Below are 21811 nucleotides of genomic sequence, written 5' to 3'. Positions count from 1 at the left end.
AAATTAAAAATAATACAAATGTAAAAAGTGACATCAGTTTTAATAAAGAATACTTTTTCTGATATCATAAGAATTAAAACGATGTCTAAAAAAAATTTATTGAAAAAAGAAATTCGTATTTCTATTTGGAGATCGTTAAATTATGTTTCCAAAAGAAGGAAGAGAGAAAAAAAAAAAAAAACCTGTGACCCTCTTCCTCCAATCAACTCTAATTTGAATTCTGAAACTTTGAATTCAAATTATGTTTTTCGCAATCACGAGTTGCGACAAGACCCTACTCATCAGAGTTATTTTTTCTAGAATTTGCTCCCCCCCCCCCCTAAGCATGTCCCTCCTCCTGGTTATAGTTGTGTGTGTGCAGGCTTAAGTGTGTGCACGTAGGCCTGTGTATGCGTGTAATGGCGCGAGCGTGTAGGCGAGGGTGTATGAGCATGCGTGTGTAGGATATGAACGCCACCACCCAGCAGAAGTTGATTCCGGGGGACAGTGCTCAGGACCAGAGCAGCCATGCCGCCGGTGGGCGATGGTGCTGCTAGTCCAAGCTGAAAAAGGAACCACAACGTCAAGGATTGTCAAATGAGAACAATAAGCAATCGTGATTGCTCAAAAAATTCTAAATTAATGAAAACGGGGGAAAAAAAAATTGCTAGCGTAGGTGATAAAGTCGCCAAAACTGGTGCAGCTGATGATAAACTGCATTTGCCAAACTGGAATTCCCCTCTGGTAACCTTTAGCTTATCATATACTGTGTTGTCGCCAACGGAGGTTTGCTTGGCGATTTTAGCGCAAAATGACTTTCGTTACGATCATAAAAAGCCATGTTTCTACTGTAATTTATGTATTGTTCAATGTGTAACGTATTAATTATGCAAAACAACAATGGATTTAAGAAGATAACATTATAATAACCTTTTTTATTGAGGTTAGAAGACAGTGGATCATCAAAAATTATGAATCAACAGTCAGAATTATCGGCGTCAAGACCGTAACGCCATTTGGACATCTCACATGTATGTTTAAGAAAAAAAAATTTTCTTCTAAGATACTGCATAAAAGCTTATGAAAACACTTTTAAACAATTTAAAATTGATTCTGAGGATCGAAAAATACCTTTAAAACATATAAATCATATATTTAATTCTCAAATAATAGCATTGTCAAGATCGTAACTTTTGGACATACATCAAACTTCCAACTTCCATTTTTTCTAAAATTGTTTACAACATAAATAATCTGTCTTTAAATTTTTAATTTGTTGAAAATATTATGAAAAAATATTCAGTTTGAAATTCATGGCCTTAATATTTTTTTGAAACGTTTGAAAATAATTAAAAAAAATTTTTTTTTAATGGTACATTTGCTCAGTTAACGTTTTGGTATGTCCAAAATTGTGCCTTTTAGCAAAGAAAATATTTTTTTAAGGGCATTTGAAGAGCATTTTTTCCATAATTTATGTCAATTCTTGTCTCTATACAGTATTATAATTTAACTCAAAAATTTTTGAGTTAGTTAAAATGAAAGTTATTTGGTGTTGAAGCTTCAAAGTTGAGGTCTGTGTTTGCTCCCACCTTTTGAGAAACATTTTAATAGTATCCATATTAAACACCGATTGTCTTCTAAATTTGAAGATTCTATAATGAAAAATGTTTATTCTTGCTTTCACGAATACATGATTGAAAGCAAAAGACATTTTATTAACAATTTTACCTACCCAATGCATGTTGATTTTCATTCGCGCTGATAGTTTTGAGCTATGTGCGCAGATGCTTCATACTTTTATTTTACTATGCATGGTACCATACGCAATAGAGCCCAAACCATGCTTCTACGATGTCGAGTGGTTGCTCGCTCACAGTCGCTGCCGGATTAGACCTGTCTCCTCGTTGATGCAACACTCGTATGTAAGGACTGTCACAGGAGAAACATAAGCTTGACTCATCTGAGAACACGACTTTCTGTCATTCAAGTTCCACTTGCATGACACCATTCCAAGCTAACTGTGGAACCAATGGCAGTCTTCGTAACGAAAGTCCAGTGCAAGCCACTTGCAACCAATCGACTGGAAATGGTTTTGGTTGATTTGTGGACAGCCAGGGTGTCTTAAACATGCATTAGTTTTACGAAAATCATGTTTTGAATTTTCATTATTTATTTACTTATAATAATATTGGAAAATACATTACAGCTTGGAAGTTTGTCCTGAAGTAGCAGAATATGAATATTCCAGATTCCTAGAAATTCCAGAAGATGTAGAGTTGGTGACACTGATGTATGTAGAATTTTTTATACTGTACATGTTTTCTTTTTATACATATCTTAATACATATATATCTTCTGTGCATGTTTATAGTCATAAGGCTTTTAAACGGCTGGAGCGATTTTGATCAAATTCTTGTGTGTAATTAAGTCGGTCTGAGAATGGTTCAGAGTCGCGATGGATTGAGTCCAAAATGTTTTTAATTTATTTATTTAAACATTGGATGGTTATAACTCCTTGATGACTAATATTTATTTTAACCTCTTGTTGAGCAAGAATTGAAATAAATAAATTCTCCTGTTGCTAAAGGACAATAAGAAAGCCAGTTCTGCATTTTGTAATAAAAATTTCCCACAGTGATATGTCAATTGAGGATAGATAAAATGTAGAGAGAGAGAGAGCGAAGCCTTCATTTCTTGAAAGCAATGATCTTTTAGGTTATGTGATGTATTTTAAAGTGAAGTACTGGAAGATATCTGGTTTATTTCACTGGGTTTACTTAAAACGTGTCTTCCTGTCATTGTAGTTGAAACATGTGATGGGATCATTGCCTCAGATTTTCCTAATCAAATGATCAGAAAGTATTGCCTTACATGGCAGCATTTGTTTCTCGGCTCAAATCCATCAGAATTTTGGCGATACTGGCAAGAAAAATTTAAGGATTATCAAACAAATCAGTATATTATGGAAGGATAAAATGGTAGAATTTATAGAAGAAACTAATTTTATTTCCATTCTTGTGAATCAAGACAGGGTAGTTCTGTACAGAGTGTAGATCTGTACAGTGGAAAATTTTTATCTTTGGTGGGAGGAATAAATATATGAAAATCAATATGTGAAAATAATTCAAGTATACGAGTTCAGCGCAAGAGTGGTATTAAATTTTTTTTCAAAAGATCAGACCGCTAATCGATCAAAGTTCACTTTGCTCACTAATCGGCTCGATTACAGTAGCGTGGTGGCTTGGCGACTTTGCCGATAAACACTAGAGTTGCGGGATTACGTTGCATCTTAATGCTACAGTTAATACAATTTAATGTACTTTTGTTTATTTGGCAAGATATTTCAAATTGAAAAGAATTATTTTTGGTTTCTAAAGAGTGTTTAGTCATTTAATCTGAAGAATATGTTTGTTTTATATCGGAGAGGGGGTAAGGGGAGAGTGATTTTCTCTTATTCAAGGAATTGTTTTTACCTTTATAATTTTTTTAAACAATAACTTTTCAATAGTTAAATTTTTTTCATATGATATCTGAGGCGTTGCAGCAAGATTTCCATTTGCTCTAGATATACTGGGTTGTTAGTTTTTTACGTTAAATATCTGAGAAATATTTTTATCTCTTGAGTGTGGCTGAAGAAATAACTGTGCATTATATGAAGATCTTTCAATTAGGCGAGAAAATGTAGTTAATAAAACAACTGCTCAGTGGACATTAGATAAATCAAGTTGCAATAAATGTATGCATTGCGACACCAAATATCTTAAAAACATTTTCTTTTTATAAATTTTTCGACAAAGCCGTTCAAACACTTTGAGATTTTTTAACACAAAGTTTGAACAGAACAACATCTGTCTGGTCCTCTAGCATATAATATATATTTTCATATATTTCAGATTTTTTTCATTATGATTGTTGTTATTGGTTGCAATACCAGACCCAAAACACAATGCTAGTATTCAGCAGTATATTTTAAAATGTGATACTGTAATATTGATATAGGGTATTAATACTAGTCATGCCTATCAACAGGGCCGGCTCCAGTTTCTGCCGTCTTAGGCAATATGGACAAATGCCCCCCCCCCCCTCCCACTGAATAATAATATTATAATAAAATTAAAATAATTGTAAAGTGCTTAAAATTAAAGTGAGGTTCTAGTTAAATTTCATACTGGGTTTTGCATATCCAAGCACTGGTACACACATTAAATTATCTTTTTTAACATTAAAGTAGTGTAACTTAGGCACTGAAAAACGTATTAATATTTTCAAAAGACTTTTAAATCACGCAATTTGCCTCCTCTAAAACTAAATTGAATTTCTTGTTGAATTCCAAACTATGTTTTGCATTTCTAAGCACTGGTACACATTCTAAATTATTATTATCTTTTTAGCATCGAAGCAGTGAATTTTATGATGCTGAAACAAATTTCATACTTTTTAAAAAAAAAGGGCAATTTTGAAATTTGCCGCCTCTAAAATCGGCTGCCCTAGGCCGTCGCCTACCCCAGGAGTCAGGCCAGTTTATCAATTAGGTAAGGATTGGTCAAATGCCATCCTAGCTTTGGGAAGTTAATGTATTTACATGGAAGTCAGCATGGTTTTTGCTGGTTTTTAGCATAATTTACATCAAGTAGTACAGCGGTTGCTGCTTTGTAAGAATCAAATTTGTTCTAAACAGTTTTGATTCCATGAGGCGGCTGATTCAATAAAGCGGCTAATTCAATAAAGCTGGATTTTATTCTGTTTTTGACAATTGGATTCATTAAAGAGGCTGATTCAATTAACCGGCGTCCACTGTATCCCTTACTTTGAGTATATACCCATCCCTCTTTGGAAAAATTCGAAATAATTGGCCTGATACTAGTGTTAAAAATTTTTAAAGATAAAACAAAATCATAATTTTCATTGCCAAGGGTGGGTACAAGGGAGGGGAGATGAGGCGATCGCCTCTCCTTTGAGGAACCTTGTCCTAGCAATTTTTCCAAAGTCCTAAAACACAAGTGTAGGCCCTTTTTGTGGACAGTAAGGAATGGAATGCAGTCGAATCTTCCTTTAAGAAACATTTCGGAACATAGGTTTCAAGAGGCAATTTTAGACTACCTTCGGCGATATTATGAGGAGGGGGTTTTGAAACATTCCAACGGAATTATTACAAAATTGAAGCTGTAAAACACAGTTTTAGAATATCTCTTTCAACAGAAAAGGAAAATAATTGGATCAGGGATCTCCTTGGCTAAATCTCCATAGTTTAGTTGTTTTAGCTAAAAATGCTGTTGAAGCCCCTCTCCCCCCTCTAAGCATGTATAAATCAGATACATAGTAAGAGGTAAGTTGAAAAAAATCAACTGCCCCCTCCGTGAAACATTTCTGGATCTGTCCCTGTCAGGGTTTGCCGATATATATCAGTCGATATATATATCATGAGATATATCACGATATATATCCATTTATTTTGAAAATATCATTATATTTTGATGTTTTTGATATTTATTTTTTCAACTGTGGTATTTTCAATATAAAAATTACATTAACCATTGTAAAATTGTTATTTGCTATTAATAATAACCAAAAAGTTATATACTACATTTTTATGACACATTAATACATCATTAATGTAACAAAGTAATATAATATTCCTTTTTTATTTCATATTCATAAAATTATTAGCAATGTAATAACTTTAATTCATATTAAAAGTGCCTAGTTAAATTTTGATTAGAAAAAAAGAAAATGTCTTAGGACTGTGCACTGACTAATGCATATTTTTTATTTCTGAATCATATAACTGTGTAAAAGTAGCTAACAGAAGAAAAATGAGTAAAACAACTAATGCTAAATTAACTCTATTAAAATTGAAAGAAATGTAAAATGAAATATTAGATATAAATAATGAAAGAGGCCTTAATTTTAAGTCCACATATTGTAATAATAATTTTTTAAAATCAAGAGCAATTTGAGAATGCATTAACTCTTTTGAAGACTTTAGTTTGTGCTGATTGAAAATATCAGATATATATTAAAATATCCTATATGTATCACAAAATATCATGATATTTTCGAACCCTGGCAGGGTTTGCCGATATATATCATGATATATATCACAATATATATCTGATATTTATTTTGAAAATATCATGATATTTTTGATATTTATTTTTTCAACCATGGTATTTTCAATATAAAAAGTATATTAATCATAATTAAATTGTTCTTTTTTTATATAAAAAAACCAAAAAGTTATGTACTATATTTTTATGATGCATAATACATCAGTAATATGACAAAGTAATATAATAATCTTTTTTTACTTGTATTTTATACTCCTAAAATTATTAGTAATGTAACAATCTTAATTCATATTAAAAGTGCCTAGTTAAATTTCAAAAATTTCTCAGAAAAAAAGAAAATGTCTTATTACTGTGCACCGAATAATGCATATTATTTATTTTTGAATCATATTACTGTAAAAGTAGCTAGCAGAAGAAAAATGAGTTAAACAGCTAATGCTAAATTAACTCCATTAAAATTGATATAAATGTAAAATGAAATATTAGATATACATTATGAAAGAAGCATTAATTTTTAGTCTACATATACAATTATAATACAAGAAAATAAAGAGTGATTTAAGGATGCATGTACTATTTTGAAGACTTTAGTTTGGGCTGATTGAAAATATCGGATACATATCAAAATATCCGATATATATCAAAATATCGGATATTTTTGATATTTTAAAAAATATTTTTTGATATTTTCAAAAATATCATGATATTTTCAAACGATGGGTTCCGGAGATTACCTCGAACATATAAACACTTTAAAATCCGTTCTCTCTCTTTATGATATTAGTATACATATTGCATGAAAAAACCTGATGGACATGAACCATACATATTTCCATGAGCCAAAAACCTTTTTCCGTTAAAGACCTGAATATCGCTCATGAGAAAGTAAATTTACAGAAACGTGGTTAAGAAATGTGGAAATGTATTTTTACATTTAACTTTAAAGTTGAATATACAAATACATTTCCACATTCCTTAACCTAGTTTCTGCATGTTATTAAAATTATAATAAAAAAATCTCTTTTCTCCTGGCAATAAAATGTATCTTAGATTTGATTGTTTCCCCTTGACTTGTGTAATCATGTCTATTGTATTTGTATATTATCTTAAATATTATTTGTATACTATGTTATTAACTTTATCTTTTCTTCTAGAAATGAAATTTATGTTACATTTGTTTCCTCTTGACGTGTGTGCAGTCCTATCTTTTCCTTTTTTTCCCTACTTTTTTTTCGTGATTTCTTTTCCACTTTTAATGCTTTTTTATTTTTTGATTTCTTATTTCCTATCTTTTTTCCCCAAAAAACAACTTTGGGGACTGCTTACTATTATATGAGTGGATTTATGAAATACGGGATGGACTTGGTTAATATGAAACGGCAAAAATTCATGAGTTTGTATTAGTCATTATCCTTAATAACCGTGAATATGAAAAATGGGGAAGAAAAAAAATGCATATGTTTTACAATGTATACATTAAGGCAACTATAGGTGGCTAGTGCATCAAAAAAGTGGGGGGTGAAAAGAAGTGTAGGGAAAGGGGCATGACTCTTAAAACTTTTTTTTTTTTTTTGCAAAATTAGACTTTATCACCGGCTTTTAATATTACAGATTTACAACCTATTACCTACCTACTCTTTCCTAATCCAAATTTTTTATTTATTCAATGAAAATGCCTGGGGTGTATGTAAGAAAAAGGGAAAAGAAAAATTCAGACTATGATTTATATGCTGCACTAATTTTAAGTTGAAGGTGATTTAGCAATTCCTGCAGCTGCAAGGAAATATAATATGCCAAGAGAAACATCGAGGAAATGGGTCTCCGGCGCACAAAGTCGAAAAGGTTGGTTAAAGGTACAACGCTAAGTGAAGAAGAAAAATGTATTGCTTCAACTCTACAAAGTGCGATTCCCCATTTGATAGAAAGATACAATCATTGTTGCTAAGGTATTTATAAAGACTATTTCTGAAAAATGCAATTGTGGCACTCTTGGCATAGAGTGAGCCAGGAATTTTGAAAAAAGATCGGCATGCCACTTATGTAAGAGAAAGCAAGAATTGCTCACGAAAGCAAGAGCCTGGACATCTTCTAAAAAGCAGCAACCGAATGAAACCCAACTCTTGAATGAAGGAATGTCTGAGTTACTTATGCAAGAACTAACACCTGGGAAATGGGTTCTTGTCTAATACACGGGCAAGAAATCATCAAAAGAATTTTTTGATCACTTGACATAAAGTTAATGACCAAGATTACAACAGTGTAAATTTTCTACAAAAAGCCAACTCGGGCAAATACTACATCTTTCCTACATTGTTTCTAGATGCCAAATTCTGAAGACATTGAATGAGCAGAATTAGATTGTTGCGGACATTATACTTTTCAGTTTTAGTTCAAAATATTTTAGTGTTGAATATGTTAAAATAAATAAATGGTTCTTTGGAAACAATTTCTCTCAGCTATGTTTTGGTCATAATTTCTTAGTTATTGTATGTTTCTATTGCAATGACCCATTTCACCCCATTAAAACCCATTTCACCCCACCGTGGGGTGGAATGGGTCAGATACTTTAATTGCAATTTTCAGATTGTCAATGACAACAAATTTCAATGAGAAGCAGCTTAAATTAAAGGGGAAGAATCAGATGTAAAGAAGAAATTTTGAAAAAAGTACAAAAAAAAGTTTATGGGTTTGCAAATGGCATCATTTTAAAAAATAGACAAAATCTGCCCCATTTCACCCCACCTGACCCTCCTATCTATTCCTTTTTTTTCCTACTTTTTTTCGTGATTTCTTTTCCACTTCTTCTACTTTTTTATTTTTTGATTTCTTATTTCCTATCTTTTTTCCCCAAAAAACAACTTTGGGGTCTGCTTACTATTATATGAGTGGATTTATGAAATACGGGTTCGACTTGTTTAATATGAAACGGCAAAAATTCATGAGTTTGTATTAGTCATTATCCTTAATAACCGTGAATACGAAAAATGGGGAAGAAAAAAAATGCATATGTTTTACAATGTATACATTAAGGCAACTATAGGTGGCTAGTGCACCAAAAAAGTGGGAGGTGAAAAGAAGTGTAGGGAAAGGGGCATGACTCTTAAAACTTTTTTTTTTTTTGCAAAATTAGACTTTATCACCGGCTTTTAATATTACAGATTTAATAACCATTTGAAAATGGCATATGGCATCAAAAATTTTGATGATGGCTCCCGTTGACTTCCCTCTTACATTTTTAAGTTCCATTTTTATGAAATAAGATGAAAAAATTTCCTTTGTTTGGAATGTTTAGTTTTACTTTCAAGGATTAAATATATCCACCCTGTAAAAATCATTTTTCAATGATCCTTAATTTTAACTCTGAAAAGTGAGGTGGCAAGGCCCATATACTTTTGAAAGTAAAGGGGCAGTTCTCCCTTGCCCCCCCCCCCCCCAAAACGAGCCGCCAACGATTGCAACTCATTTTTAATGTCCACCTTTTCGCAAAGTGATAGTACTTTTCTTTTTATGCTCGCCAGCATTTGTTTTTAAAGGATTACCAAAAAAACATTTAATTTATAAGAAACGTGCAATTGGCAGGATAGATATTTTAGATTTTTTTCTTTCATGAACCAGAAAAGTTCAGCTGATCTACAACATGAAACTACGTGTCTTATTGATGTTCTAGGAGGAACTAAATGGAAGAGCCTAAAAAAGTCTTAACCAAAACTTTCGTTTTAATTGATGTATGTGTGACACTTTTATAAAATTAAATAGTAAATGAAAACTTAATTTACGAAATGTTTGTTTTAGTCATGGTTTTTTTTATTAACAGAGTGCAAATTTTTTTTTTAGAGTCATGTGAATTTTATGAAGCAAATTAATTTTGTTCAATATTTGTTTCTTTTTAGCGTGCAAAAAATAGAGTTGAATAAAAGAAATAGTAGTGTGAAGTATGACAAACAGGTTTATCAACATTTCAGGAACTATAATTTTCCTCCTCACCAGGTATTACATTGATGGATTGATTTTAATTATTTATTTATGAGTGTTCATGTTTTTGAGTGTAAAAATTATGCAGAAAATACATTTTATAAATATTTTTAAGAGTAAATTTTTAATAAAATGTTTTGTCATAACTTTATTAAAAATAGAAATGTTACGATCAGCAACAGGTTCTGTGGACCCATCTTTGCTGGTGGGTCATTTCACAGTATTTTTGACATTTATGTAGAGTTCGTAACGGTACCTTTTTTTGCTATAACTTTCTTATTTACTGTTTGATTTGCAAATTATTCTAATTTGAGTTGGTGTGTGTGGGTAGGAAAAGCTCAAAATAAAATAATATGCTAATCAAACAGTAAATTAAAAAGTTATGGCATAAAAAGGTCACATTACGGACTCAACATAAATGTCAAAACTACCATGAAATGACCCTGTCCTTGTCAGTTTATTAGTCCCTAATGAAGGTCAATGGCTCTCTTAAAGCTATTCACCCCCTTGTTTTGATAGCGTGAAACAATGATCCCTCGTCCTGCTTTCCATAGGAGAACTTAACCCCTTTCATTTTGATAAGTTTAAACTACTGAATCATGTCCTCTCAGACTTTCCTTTGCTCCAGGTTATACATACTAAGCCTTTTAACTCCGATATCATAATCTAAATATGAAAGTCTTCTTACTAGTCTAGTAGCCCTTGTTTGAACCTTTTTTCGAGGGCCGGCTTTAGGGGAGGGCAGGCGGAGCTACTGCCCCAGGGCCTCCACAGCAAAGGCCCCCACAATAAAATTTTTACAAAATATCCTAACTTTCATGGGTCAGCAAATTTTACATTTTTTTTTCCTCCCAGATATTTTTTTTTTTTTTTTTTTTTTTGTATTTCTACAAAGAATGTATTTCTAAATATCATATGAAAATAACCTTAAAAGTACATAACTTTTAAAATGAAATGTATTTTTAGACATAAATAAGAAATTAATTTGTTGATAAAACCCTAGCATTCTATTGGCTATTTAGTGAGGCATATTTAATAAATGTATGATTTAAGTTTTATATATTAAATTCTTTTTTATTGTTCAAATTTTCTTTTTGAAATATTGCAAAATTTTATTATTTCCCCTTCATTTTTAATTGTTCTCACTTTGTTTTTATATACCAAAGGGTAAATTTGTAAACAAGACATTTGATTTGATAGAATCAGGGCCCAACTTGCAAGTTTTCACACCAACTTTTTCTGCTTCCTTTGAATAGATGATAAATATATTTAATTATGAAATACCATTATGGTGTGTACTAATTAAAAATTATTTGTAATTTTCAAAAGACATCCCAGAATTTATTTTTCTCTTTATCAAAAAACAGGTTAAATTAAAAAATATTACATAACAAATTGCAGCTTAAACAAAATGATGTGTAAATGTAAAGGGAGTGAATACAAATGCTTTGAAAAAAGAAATTTTTATGATATTGTGAAAAAATTTCTTTTCATTGACCAGGGCGCAAGCATCAGACGCCTGAATGGTATTTAAAGCTTAGGTACAACATATTTCATGGTGAAAATCTGATGATTTGATAAACCAAGAGATGCACCCGATTTATTAGGGATGCACCGGATAGTGATTTTGCTGGATTCCGGATATCCTGCATCTCTTCATTTGCCGGATTCAAATATCCGGCTTTAAAGTTGCTTTTAGTTACATTATTTGTTCACATACTTTTATGTTATGCTGCATCAAAATAATAAATCCAACTTGTTTCCCATATTTTTATTAAAACATATATTTTTTTAAAATAGTTTTATTATTCACATTTAGCTTTACGGTAAGTCACAATTGTAGCTAGACTTGCATGACGTGGGAAAAATAGAAGGAACAAAATAACCCTGTTTTTAAAGTAATAATTTTTCTTGTTTCTAGTTTTGTTATTTCTATAAATGAACTTGTTGACGTATCGCCACCAGATGACAGCCCTTGCAACGCGGAAAGAGACTAAAAATAACGGTTTGTTAGAAATGAATGTGTTCTCTGTTATAATATAACAAGAATAAATATTTGTTTAAAATGTATTTTTAGATGGTGGGAGCTGAAAATGTAGAAGACATTCCATTTGAACCTGTGGATGAACCTGAAGTTGCTTTGACAGTTCAGATATACAGACCCGAAAAAAAGGCTACTCCTTATGATAGAAAATTTCTTTCCAGACTTCCTTGTTTTAAGGTATGAGGTTTTGAGAATTCTTATGCAAATGTAGTATACTTCATTTTGTATTTATTGTTAGTAACATAACAATATATACCTGATTAAATTGAAAATCCCATATTTCTCCTATCCTTGATTTTAAAACTTATACTGGGGTGTATGCTGCGAGTGATTTTTAGGTTTTGTCCCAGAGGGATCCCAGAGTTAGGTTCCGTCTGTTTCCCGGAACCGTTGGCCTTTTGCAGTGTAACCAATCCAAGAAGTTGATAAATATACACAGTCAATTCGCGATAACTCGAAGTCCGATAACTCAAATATTACTATAACTCAAAGTTTTTATCAAGTTCTGACCCCTTTGTCTTTAATTCCATGCTAATTATTCTCAATATCTCGAAGTTAACTTCCTTTAACTCTAAGTTTTTTTCAAAGATAACTCGAAATTTACTTTGGAAAAAGGAATAAAAAAAGAAAGAAAGAAATGGCTATGAGAGAAACCAACTTGGCAACAAATTTGGCGTTTTTTTAAAAATTTTTAATCTGGTTTCAATTAGGCGGTTCAATTCTAATGGCGATATTTAGAGAGTTAACCATTGAATCACACTAAAATTGCCGATATTAGGAAAATTGATCTGTATAAAACATTTTTTTTTTTTGCCTCAGTTCGCAACAAACTTGGGGCGGAAATATTTGAAATGTTTCTTTGCTTACTCGAAGTCCAAGGCACTATTATCATTAAATTAGCATAAAAGGAAGTCATGTGCTGCAGGCATCTGTTTGTTTAACATTACTTTTAAATCAGTGTGTGATTACTGTGTCTTTCCCCTGTGAGCTTTTTATGTATCTTGAAAACAAGAGCTAATAAAAAAATCTTCTACCATATTTGTTTTTCTCGACCCAAAATTAGTAGGAATTGATTATATAAAACCAGGATGCAGACAAAAGGTTCTTTATTGTTGACTAGTGATATAAGAAAAAGGTTTGCTAGGGTAGAACTAAAATAAGTACCCATTACAATACCATTAATTTGTTGAAAGCACAAATTGACATTTTTGAAAAAGTTGTTATATATACAAAAGTTTAAAAGTTTGAGAACAGTCAATGCTTTGCTCAATATTAATGAAGAATTTTTTGCTCAAACTTTTTAAATTTTGGCAGATTTTTTTAAAAATCAGATTTTTATTTTAAAACCATTTGGAAAAACATAAATAAAAATGAAGCTCTATTGCTTTTTTTATTTTTCTAATTTTTCATTATGAAATAGTAACTAATTCTTGTTTTAAAGTTATTTTATTGAATTTTGGTTGCATGATTTTATTTAATGTTAACTGAAATACTAATTTTTTCTTTCAATTCTTAGATTGAATCAAATTTTATGGTTCTTGGTAACCAACATTTGTGTGAATTACGAGATAAAATAGAATGTCTTTCTGATAAAGTAATTCCTTTTGAGCTAAGTGATTTTCCAGACATGGAAATTTCTACAACGTGCAAGGTAAATTTTCTTTCTGTTCATTATCAATATTTAGTAATATAAAACAATTTGATTTGCTATTATATGAATTATAAAAGCAAATTAAGTTTTATTTGCAAGATTTAAATATTATCAATTTATTGAGAATTTGAAAGAAAAAAAAAGGAAAAGTCAAAAATTATTAATTTTGTTTGAAACTTTTAGTGTTGATTTTGAATTTTGTGAGTCACTGAGTGGCATTATAACTTTTATCCTCCATGTATTTTATTGTTGTCCACCTTTACGTACATCTTTATCGTTACTAATAATAAATGTGAAAGTCTCTCTGTATGGATATCTGTCCAGATCTCTCTCTGTCTCTCAGGATCTCTGTGACGCGCATAGCGCCTAGACCGTTCGGCCGATTTTCATGACATTTGGCATAGAATTAGTTTGTGGCATGGGGGGTGTGCACCTCGAAGCGATTTTTCGAAAATTCAATTTTATTCTTTTTCTGTTCCAATTTTAAGAACATTTTCCCGAGCAAAATTAACATAAGGTGGACCAGTAAATTATCATGTTATCATAATGTGAAACTGTAACATGGGCAAGCCAATTGGTGAGAAATTTAGCATACATTATTTGTAAATATACACACAAACAAAAAGACCTTTTATTTTTCTACTATGGGCAAAGCTGTGCGGGTGCCACTAGTTTCGAATAAAGCATTGGTGACTTTCCAATGCCTTCGGATTCTTTCAAACTGAAAAGAGTAGGCCTACTTTTAAACCATTAGAGGACATTGTTGGTATTTTGCATTATCATCTTTTGATGGTTTTGATGGAAACTGCTAGATATTTAGACATTGTAGCAAAAGTTTTAATCAAGTTTCTTTAAGGTTTTCTATCAGTAAATGTACCGAGCAGTTATCCACAAGTAAAAGCGTTTATTTATTTTAATTTTTTTGTGTGTGATCCAACTTGCTTAGCTTATCTTCAAATAATGTTGATATTGCCTATGACTTCTTACTCGCTAGGTAAATTGCGGGCAACTCTCCCTGAAACATCTTTGACTTTTTTATTTTACAATGGCAAGTTTTCACTGCCACGGCCAGTCATGCTAACCGCATGCTAAATCCTTTAATATTTTCCCTGATATTAGAATTCTTATTAAACTGGTTATTTACCAAGAAAAAATGATTCGAGCATGAAGTCTAAGCATATAAAAGTTAACATCTTCTACAAATACTAAAAAAATAAGTAAAATAACTTAATAAGTAAGATCTCCATTACATAAAATCTCCATTATTGAGACCTTTCAAGACGTAACTTTTTTTTTTTTTTTTTAGGATTTATACAAATCTGGTTTTTTTTACATTGAAGGTGTAGTATATAATGACATGAGAGATCCTGATTGTCGAGATTATAGTGAGTATGTATTCAATTTTTTTTTTACATTTGATTTCAAACTTAAAAGCAAAACAAAAGTACATCTATAATTTTTATGAATGCACTTTAGGTTGGAGCGTATAAGCCATGAAAAAAAAGGATTTTGCATGTTGAACTATCTTATTTGGTTCCATTTACTGTAAAAACGATATATATAAAGTTTGAACAATATATTAAAATATTTAGGGGTGTAGCTCAAGGGTCTCAAAGTTTTAAAACGATAGCGAAAAGTTAGATTAGTTGTGATGTAACAAATTTAAAAACAATGCATTAGTTTCAAATACTTTATTGAACTAATTTCGCACATGACTTTAGCTTTTCATTTTAAGTTAAATCTGTATTGCATTTGCAAACACTGAGTCTCTTAACCAAGTTTCCTTTTTCTACTGTCAGGGTATTTTTTCCTAAGATTTTGAATGACTTGCAACAGGAATTGCAGCTGTGTTTTATCATGGGTTAGTAACCCATTGTATTCTTTAATAAGAGCAACTGCACGCTCAGCATGATTATCGTTCATTTACTACTTCTAAGGTTTTAACTAGTGATGGCACAAAGAGCAATTTGAGCGAAGCGCCGAATTCCAAAGCTTGGGCTGCTCTGTATGTTGAGTTTTAGCATTAAATGCACAATAAAGACATATAACATCACATAATTCTCCATACTTTACTACTCTTAGTTTTTTTAATATTTTCAGTTTGCTAGTTTTTTTAAAATTAATATATATCATAAATTAGGATTTTACTTTTGCTTTGCACTGTCATTTAAGTTGCTCATAGCATTAGAACTAATCAGAATTTTTCACTGAAATTTTGGCAACATATTCTTGAATAGTTTTACTATCATTTTATGACCTGCCAAAACTGATTTCCCCTGTTAAATCTTAGTAAAACACCCAATTCCTAAAATGAAATTTTCAGTTCTAGTTCTTTTCTACAAAAAACATGCATTTCATTCTGCAGCTAGTTATATTTTTGCTTGCGCATCGTCTGCTGTCAAAATCATCTAGAAAATAAAATATTATTAAAAAAAAATTTCATATAAAAATTTAACTTATTATATTTATTCACGTTTGCTTTAAAATTTCTTAAAATATCATGTTTGTTAAATATATATGTCTGAATCATTTTAGCAAAAGCATGATTCATGGATGAAAGCTTTCTCTCCACATTATTTATTTATTTATTGTTTTCTAAATCTCGTCTGCTATCAGAATTAACTTGCACTGTTTAATAAACATATAGAACAAAATATTACTCTAATTTACACAGTTGTGAATGTCTGAAATTTAGAAGATGGTATTTTCAGAAGACAAATTCGTTAGATTCATGTCAACAAAATAAAACGACAGCTAAGAAGCTTAGTCCAAATGATAATGCTTTTGGTATTAAGTTAATACATTAAATGCGTTTTACTAAGCTATTTTTGTTGTATCAGTGCAGAATGACTAGTATTAGTCACTATGGTGAAATCAACCTAGTATATGCAAACATTATTGTAGAGAAAAATTTTCATAACTACATTCATTAATTTTAAATAGACTTTTACAAAATTATGCACCGCGTAAGTTAGACCAAGTATTTACAAAGTAACTACCATAAGTTGAACAATAAGTTCACAAATCAAAGAAAACAATTTGTAAAACTAATCATGAATTTCTCATTTTGAGTTTTACTGCAGATATCACATTTGTGCTTATCACTGCAGTACAGCTAAGGAAACTGCTTAGCATTATAGATTATTTAGAAAAAAACCACTTATTGCTTGCTCTCAAATCGGATGGAACAGCAGCCAATATAGGCAACTGCCAATTGTAAAGTTCAAAAAAGTCATTGTTGATCAGCCCATAGTAAATGCAGATGCACTGTAAATTGGCTAAAAACCTTGTCCCCTGCCAAATCACCAGCAAGTCTCTCTCATGACAGAAGGCTTACAATCGCAAATAGAGTGCTTTGTCCACAGGCTGTAGTGTTATTATAGAAAGAAAGGGTTTAAAATGATTTTAATTTTAGAAAATATGTTAAATAAAAATTCTGTCCAAGGGTTAGAATATTGAAATTGTGACAATAAGAATTTCTCTTGTTTAAGGGGCCACGGTACTGAGATCTATTTTGGAACTCGACCGCCGTTTCAAAGGAAATCATTTTACGGAATAACAAAAAGGCATGGGCTAAGCAGACTTGATTGACAGACGAGTATCCAATCAGAGACGAAATTTAGGAGAAAGCACTGAACCACACAAGGGATTTATAGTCGTTATTGAGGCTCTTCGCCTGTGCCTAGGGGTTCGGGGTTGGTGTTGTCTGCGTCTGCTTACTTCAAAAGTATCCCGCATTCCCCCACATGATGACTTCTCGCTTCCCGCTATTTCGTTAGAAGCTGGCACATCAAATCTTGGGACAGTATCATTGGTAGCTGTCCCTAGAGTTTTGTAAGCGGAATTCTAATTATCGAAGACAAAAAAATCGCAACTTTGTGACGTGTTTTTCATAACTTTTTTCCAAAATATTATTGATGTTTTTTTTTTCTTCTCAAAAAAAAAAAAAAAAATGGTCGACCAATAATTTTTCTTTTTAAAAACTTAAGAAATGAATTAATTGATTTAAATCGACAATTTTAATCATGCTAAGTAGCTAAGACACTTCTAAATTTCACTACTTCAGCCTTTTTAAAGTCTGTACAGCCTTCGTCCTTATCTTTGATTCTGTTAATATAGGGTTTGTCTCCAGGCCCGTAATTTCAAATTTTATAGGGCGGGGGGGGGGGGGGGGGGGGCAGAAGGTATGTGCTTAGTGTAAATTATCCCAAAAACAGCAAAAACCACGCCGACTTACAAAAAACTGGGAAGTAAATTTAGTTTTGTATTACTCAACCTGAAAATTCAAATGTTTAGCAGCCAGTGGCCAGCAGACACTTTTTCTATCACTAGAAGCCACATTTTTCAGAACCTAACTTTTTTAACTGAAAAAAATCAGGCAATCTTCAAGTGTTGCGCTTAAAGGTGGGTCTGAAAAAAAAAAAAGATATTGGGAAAGTATCCTTGTCGCTACATTGTATGCATATTTGTAAAAGTGGAGAAAAGGAAACGTAAAAATTAATCTTGCTTCAATCATTATTTCCAGTTGAAAATTTAAAGAGTATATGAATAAATATGCTAGAGTTATTTTGAAAACATTTATTATAGATGAAAAAGAAGTTTTAAAATGTAAACTTCAAGTGCAAGTATAAACAATAAATAAATATTTATATACTTTTGCCAGAAATGGGGGAAAATAAAAACGGACTGACGTCTAAAAGATACCAGCTCTCGACATAAAGAGTACTTATTATTATTATTTTTTTTATTAATACAAATTTTTAATCTGGTTCGAAAAAGTCGAATTAAAATGCAATATACATGGGTCGTTCCATGTCAAGTGACCTAGGGGTTCCCAATCCACCCTCTCCAATTTTTATGAAAATTTTAACGGATGTTCATAGAAGACGAATATGAAGCTATGCCAAATATCCATAAATTGTATATATCTGCCGATATCCATAGTTTGGCCTCTTTTTCCGCGTTGCGATTAAAACGACAAAATCATCAAGTTTGTGCTTTCCTTGCTCTCGGCCTGAGATGGTTACAATACTGGTATTGGTGATCCTGAACAACTTTTGCGGTAGAAGAGCCTAGTTATATAGCAAAAGATCGATGCATGGTAGATTTTTCACAATTTGCTGCGAAAGCAGGATAAAAATCGCATTTTTACAAATTCCAACCATACACATCGTCTTGCACCTGCTGAGTGATTAGTTTTCTGAAGCTAATTATTTCCTCGTTTGTAGCCTGTTTTTATGCAAGTGGCATCTTGATAGCCCAAATAATTGCTGAATTTTTTCCAGTTCAGTCAAAAAAGTTTTCGTCAATATTGTCTCAATTAAAAAGAGCAATCTCAAAATGGTCTTCTTTAATTTGATTTTTCTTCATATCATTAAAAGGAGCACACTTTTAATTATGTAACATTAATTACTTACTTACAACATAAATTACTTTTTCAATTACTTACAAATTCATGTCAAGCAATTCTAATAAAATTTACAGGATCTACTGCACCTGTGTTTTGAAAGGAAAAAAAATCAGATATTTTAGACCGTTTGTTTTTGTGGGAGAGTGCTCCCCAGGAAAACTCGAAAAATGTAAAAAGTTTCGGTGCTTTTTTCTCAACTCCTATGAGGGCGAGAGTGTTCGACTAGATATTTTTTAAAGCTCTCGGGAGGGGGGGGGGGAATATGATTTAAAATTATATGTCACTTCGCAAGATTATGCGACACTAATATTTCAAAGTCATAAAAAGCATTGCTTGATATTTTCAAAAAAAGAGAAAAAAAGAATTTGAATTCTGAAATTTTTAATTCAAATTATGTTTTTCGCAATCACGAGTTGTGACAGGACCCTACTCATTGAAGTTATTGTTTCTAGAAACGGCTCCTGTCCCCCCAAGCCTGTCCCTCCTCCTGGTTGGTTACGTGTGTATAGTTGTGTGTGTGTGCGGAGGCGCGCGTGCGTGCATGTGTAGACTAGTGTGTGTGCGTTGACCTGTGTGTATGCACGTAGGCGTGTGTGTATGTGTGTAAGGGCGTGTGTGTGTATGTATGAGCGTGCGTGTGTGTAGGACATGGACGCCGCCGCCCAGGAGAAGCGGATTCCGGGAAACAGTGCTCAGGACCAGAGGAGCCGTGCCTGCAGAGGACTGTGGTGGGGCACAGGCCCCTGGTCCAAGCTGAAAAATCAAAGGATCTCAACAGCGGTTAAATAAGGACAATAAGGAACTCGGATTGCTCAATAAATGTGGTGCATAAGTGGTAAAAAATTTCAGAATGGTACTGTAAAGGGCTCTTTCCAAAAAGTAATAATGAACTTGTGAGAAAGAGATTTACAGATGTTTTTAGATGTTGCAATTTCTTCGCCAGGTAACTGTTAATTGAAAATGTGATAAGCGGTAACTGAAAATCATGTGCTTTGACTGCCGTAGTTATGAATAAAAATTCTGACTGGGATTGTAATGAGCTCATAATGGGAAAAAAAATGGCTTTTCAACCGTTCCACCATTTAATTTACTGAAGTGAAAGTAGCGAGCCATAGACATTGGTGACTTCTGCAGATATTTACAAAAAAAAAAAATGCCTAGGGCAAAATACTCTTAATATCATATGGCAGTAGCAGATCCGGAGGGAGGGGGGCGCTAAGGGAGCTTCTAATCTCCCCCCTCCTCCTTCCTCAATGAGGTCTGAACTTACACTACATAAAAATGAAGTTTCAGAAATTTTTAGTACTGCAATAATTTTTCGAATTTAAATGGGCCCATAAATATGTAAACTATATATGTAGTAACGCATTAATGGGGATGAGGGGGAGGGGGTAGAAGACTGTAATTCCCTGTTCCAACTTGGGCAAAATTTAATAGCAGATTAAATTGTGATCTGCAGTGGTATGGAAAGGCTTGGAAGAAATAGTTTCGTTCTGCAATCGGGGTTTTTATTCTGAAAATTTATTACTTTCAGATTAAACCAGTTATATGTATTTACTTCATTTTTTGGATGAGAGGGCTGTGGCCATGCTCCCGTCCCCTCATGTGATTTGTAATACCATGGAAAATATTTGAGGAAATGGCTTCGTCCTGTTATCGAGTTTTTTTTTACCTGAAGTTGCTACTTTCAAATTAACACATATATTTTACTTCGTTTCCAGGAACCGGAATATCATGTCACTTTTTACCATTTCTCGGGCTGTTGGAGGGACGCTCACACAAAAACTAACGGTCTAAAATATTTAAAACAGATTTTATTTCCTGTCAAAACTCAGCTACAATAGATCCCCCCCCTTTTTTTTCTTTTCTTTTTCAGTAGATCCAGTAATATATATATATATATATATATATATATATATATATATATATATATATATATTTAGAATTGTTTGACACGAATTCGTAAGATCTAATATTTTTTGTTGATTTCACATGAAATGACGCGCATGTTTTTTAATTACGTACATTATTCTTTTTTATTGGGTGCGTCTCGAAAATGAAACTAACGTTTCTTAGTTAATAAAAGTGTGCTCATTTTAATGATGTGAAGGAAAACTAAAATAAGAGGACCCTTTTGAGATATTGCTTTTTGAAATTGAAACAAAATTGACGAAATTAATTTTTGGCTGGTTTTTCAGCTAAGATAATTCAGCAATTATTTGAGCTATCGAAATGCCACTTGCATACCTTTTGGATAAAGCAACAGGCTACAAACGAGGAAAAATTAGCTTCAGAAAACTATTCTCTCAGCAGATAACAAGCCGGTGATGTACGGTTGGAATTTGTAAAAATGCGATTTGTAACCTACTTTGGCAGCAAATTGTGAAAAACCTACCATGCATAGAGCTTTTGCTATACAAGTAGGTTCTTCTACCCCAAAAGTTGATCAGGATCACCAAATGGATATCTCAATTGCCAAATCGATTCTCTCCTCCTTCTAAAAAAAATCCTCATTTCTGCTTTAATAGTGCTTCATAGTGCTTCATCAATGCTTAGCATGTGAAATTATATTAAAGTTTTGGTTTAGTACTTTCTGATCATGTGATGGCAGAAAATGTACCATGAGGACCTATTTACTCATATGGATATAGCACCATCTTCTTCATAACTAGTCTCTACCTTTTGTT

General features: G+C 32.1%; 1 protein-coding gene across 1 annotated transcript in view; it reads left to right on the top strand.

Moving 5' to 3' along the window:
• The window catches only part of LOC129220990 (snRNA-activating protein complex subunit 3-like), a 36571-nt gene that overhangs the window by 2958 nt on the left and 11802 nt on the right, over positions 1-21811 (top strand). The window contains exons 2-6 of the mRNA XM_054855426.1: positions 2186-2269; positions 9938-10034; positions 12097-12240; positions 13580-13714; positions 15021-15103. Of these exons, the coding sequence (XP_054711401.1) occupies positions 2186-2269; positions 9938-10034; positions 12097-12240; positions 13580-13714; positions 15021-15103 (543 nt within the window). The remainder of the gene's footprint in view (positions 1-2185; positions 2270-9937; positions 10035-12096; positions 12241-13579; positions 13715-15020; positions 15104-21811) is intronic.

This window comes from Uloborus diversus, chromosome 4 (assembly GCF_026930045.1).
Source record: "Uloborus diversus isolate 005 chromosome 4, Udiv.v.3.1, whole genome shotgun sequence".
Lineage (NCBI taxonomy): Eukaryota > Metazoa > Arthropoda > Arachnida > Araneae > Uloboridae > Uloborus > Uloborus diversus.
Note: the sequence above shows the minus strand (reverse complement) of the source record. Positions and strands in the feature narration are given on the sequence as shown.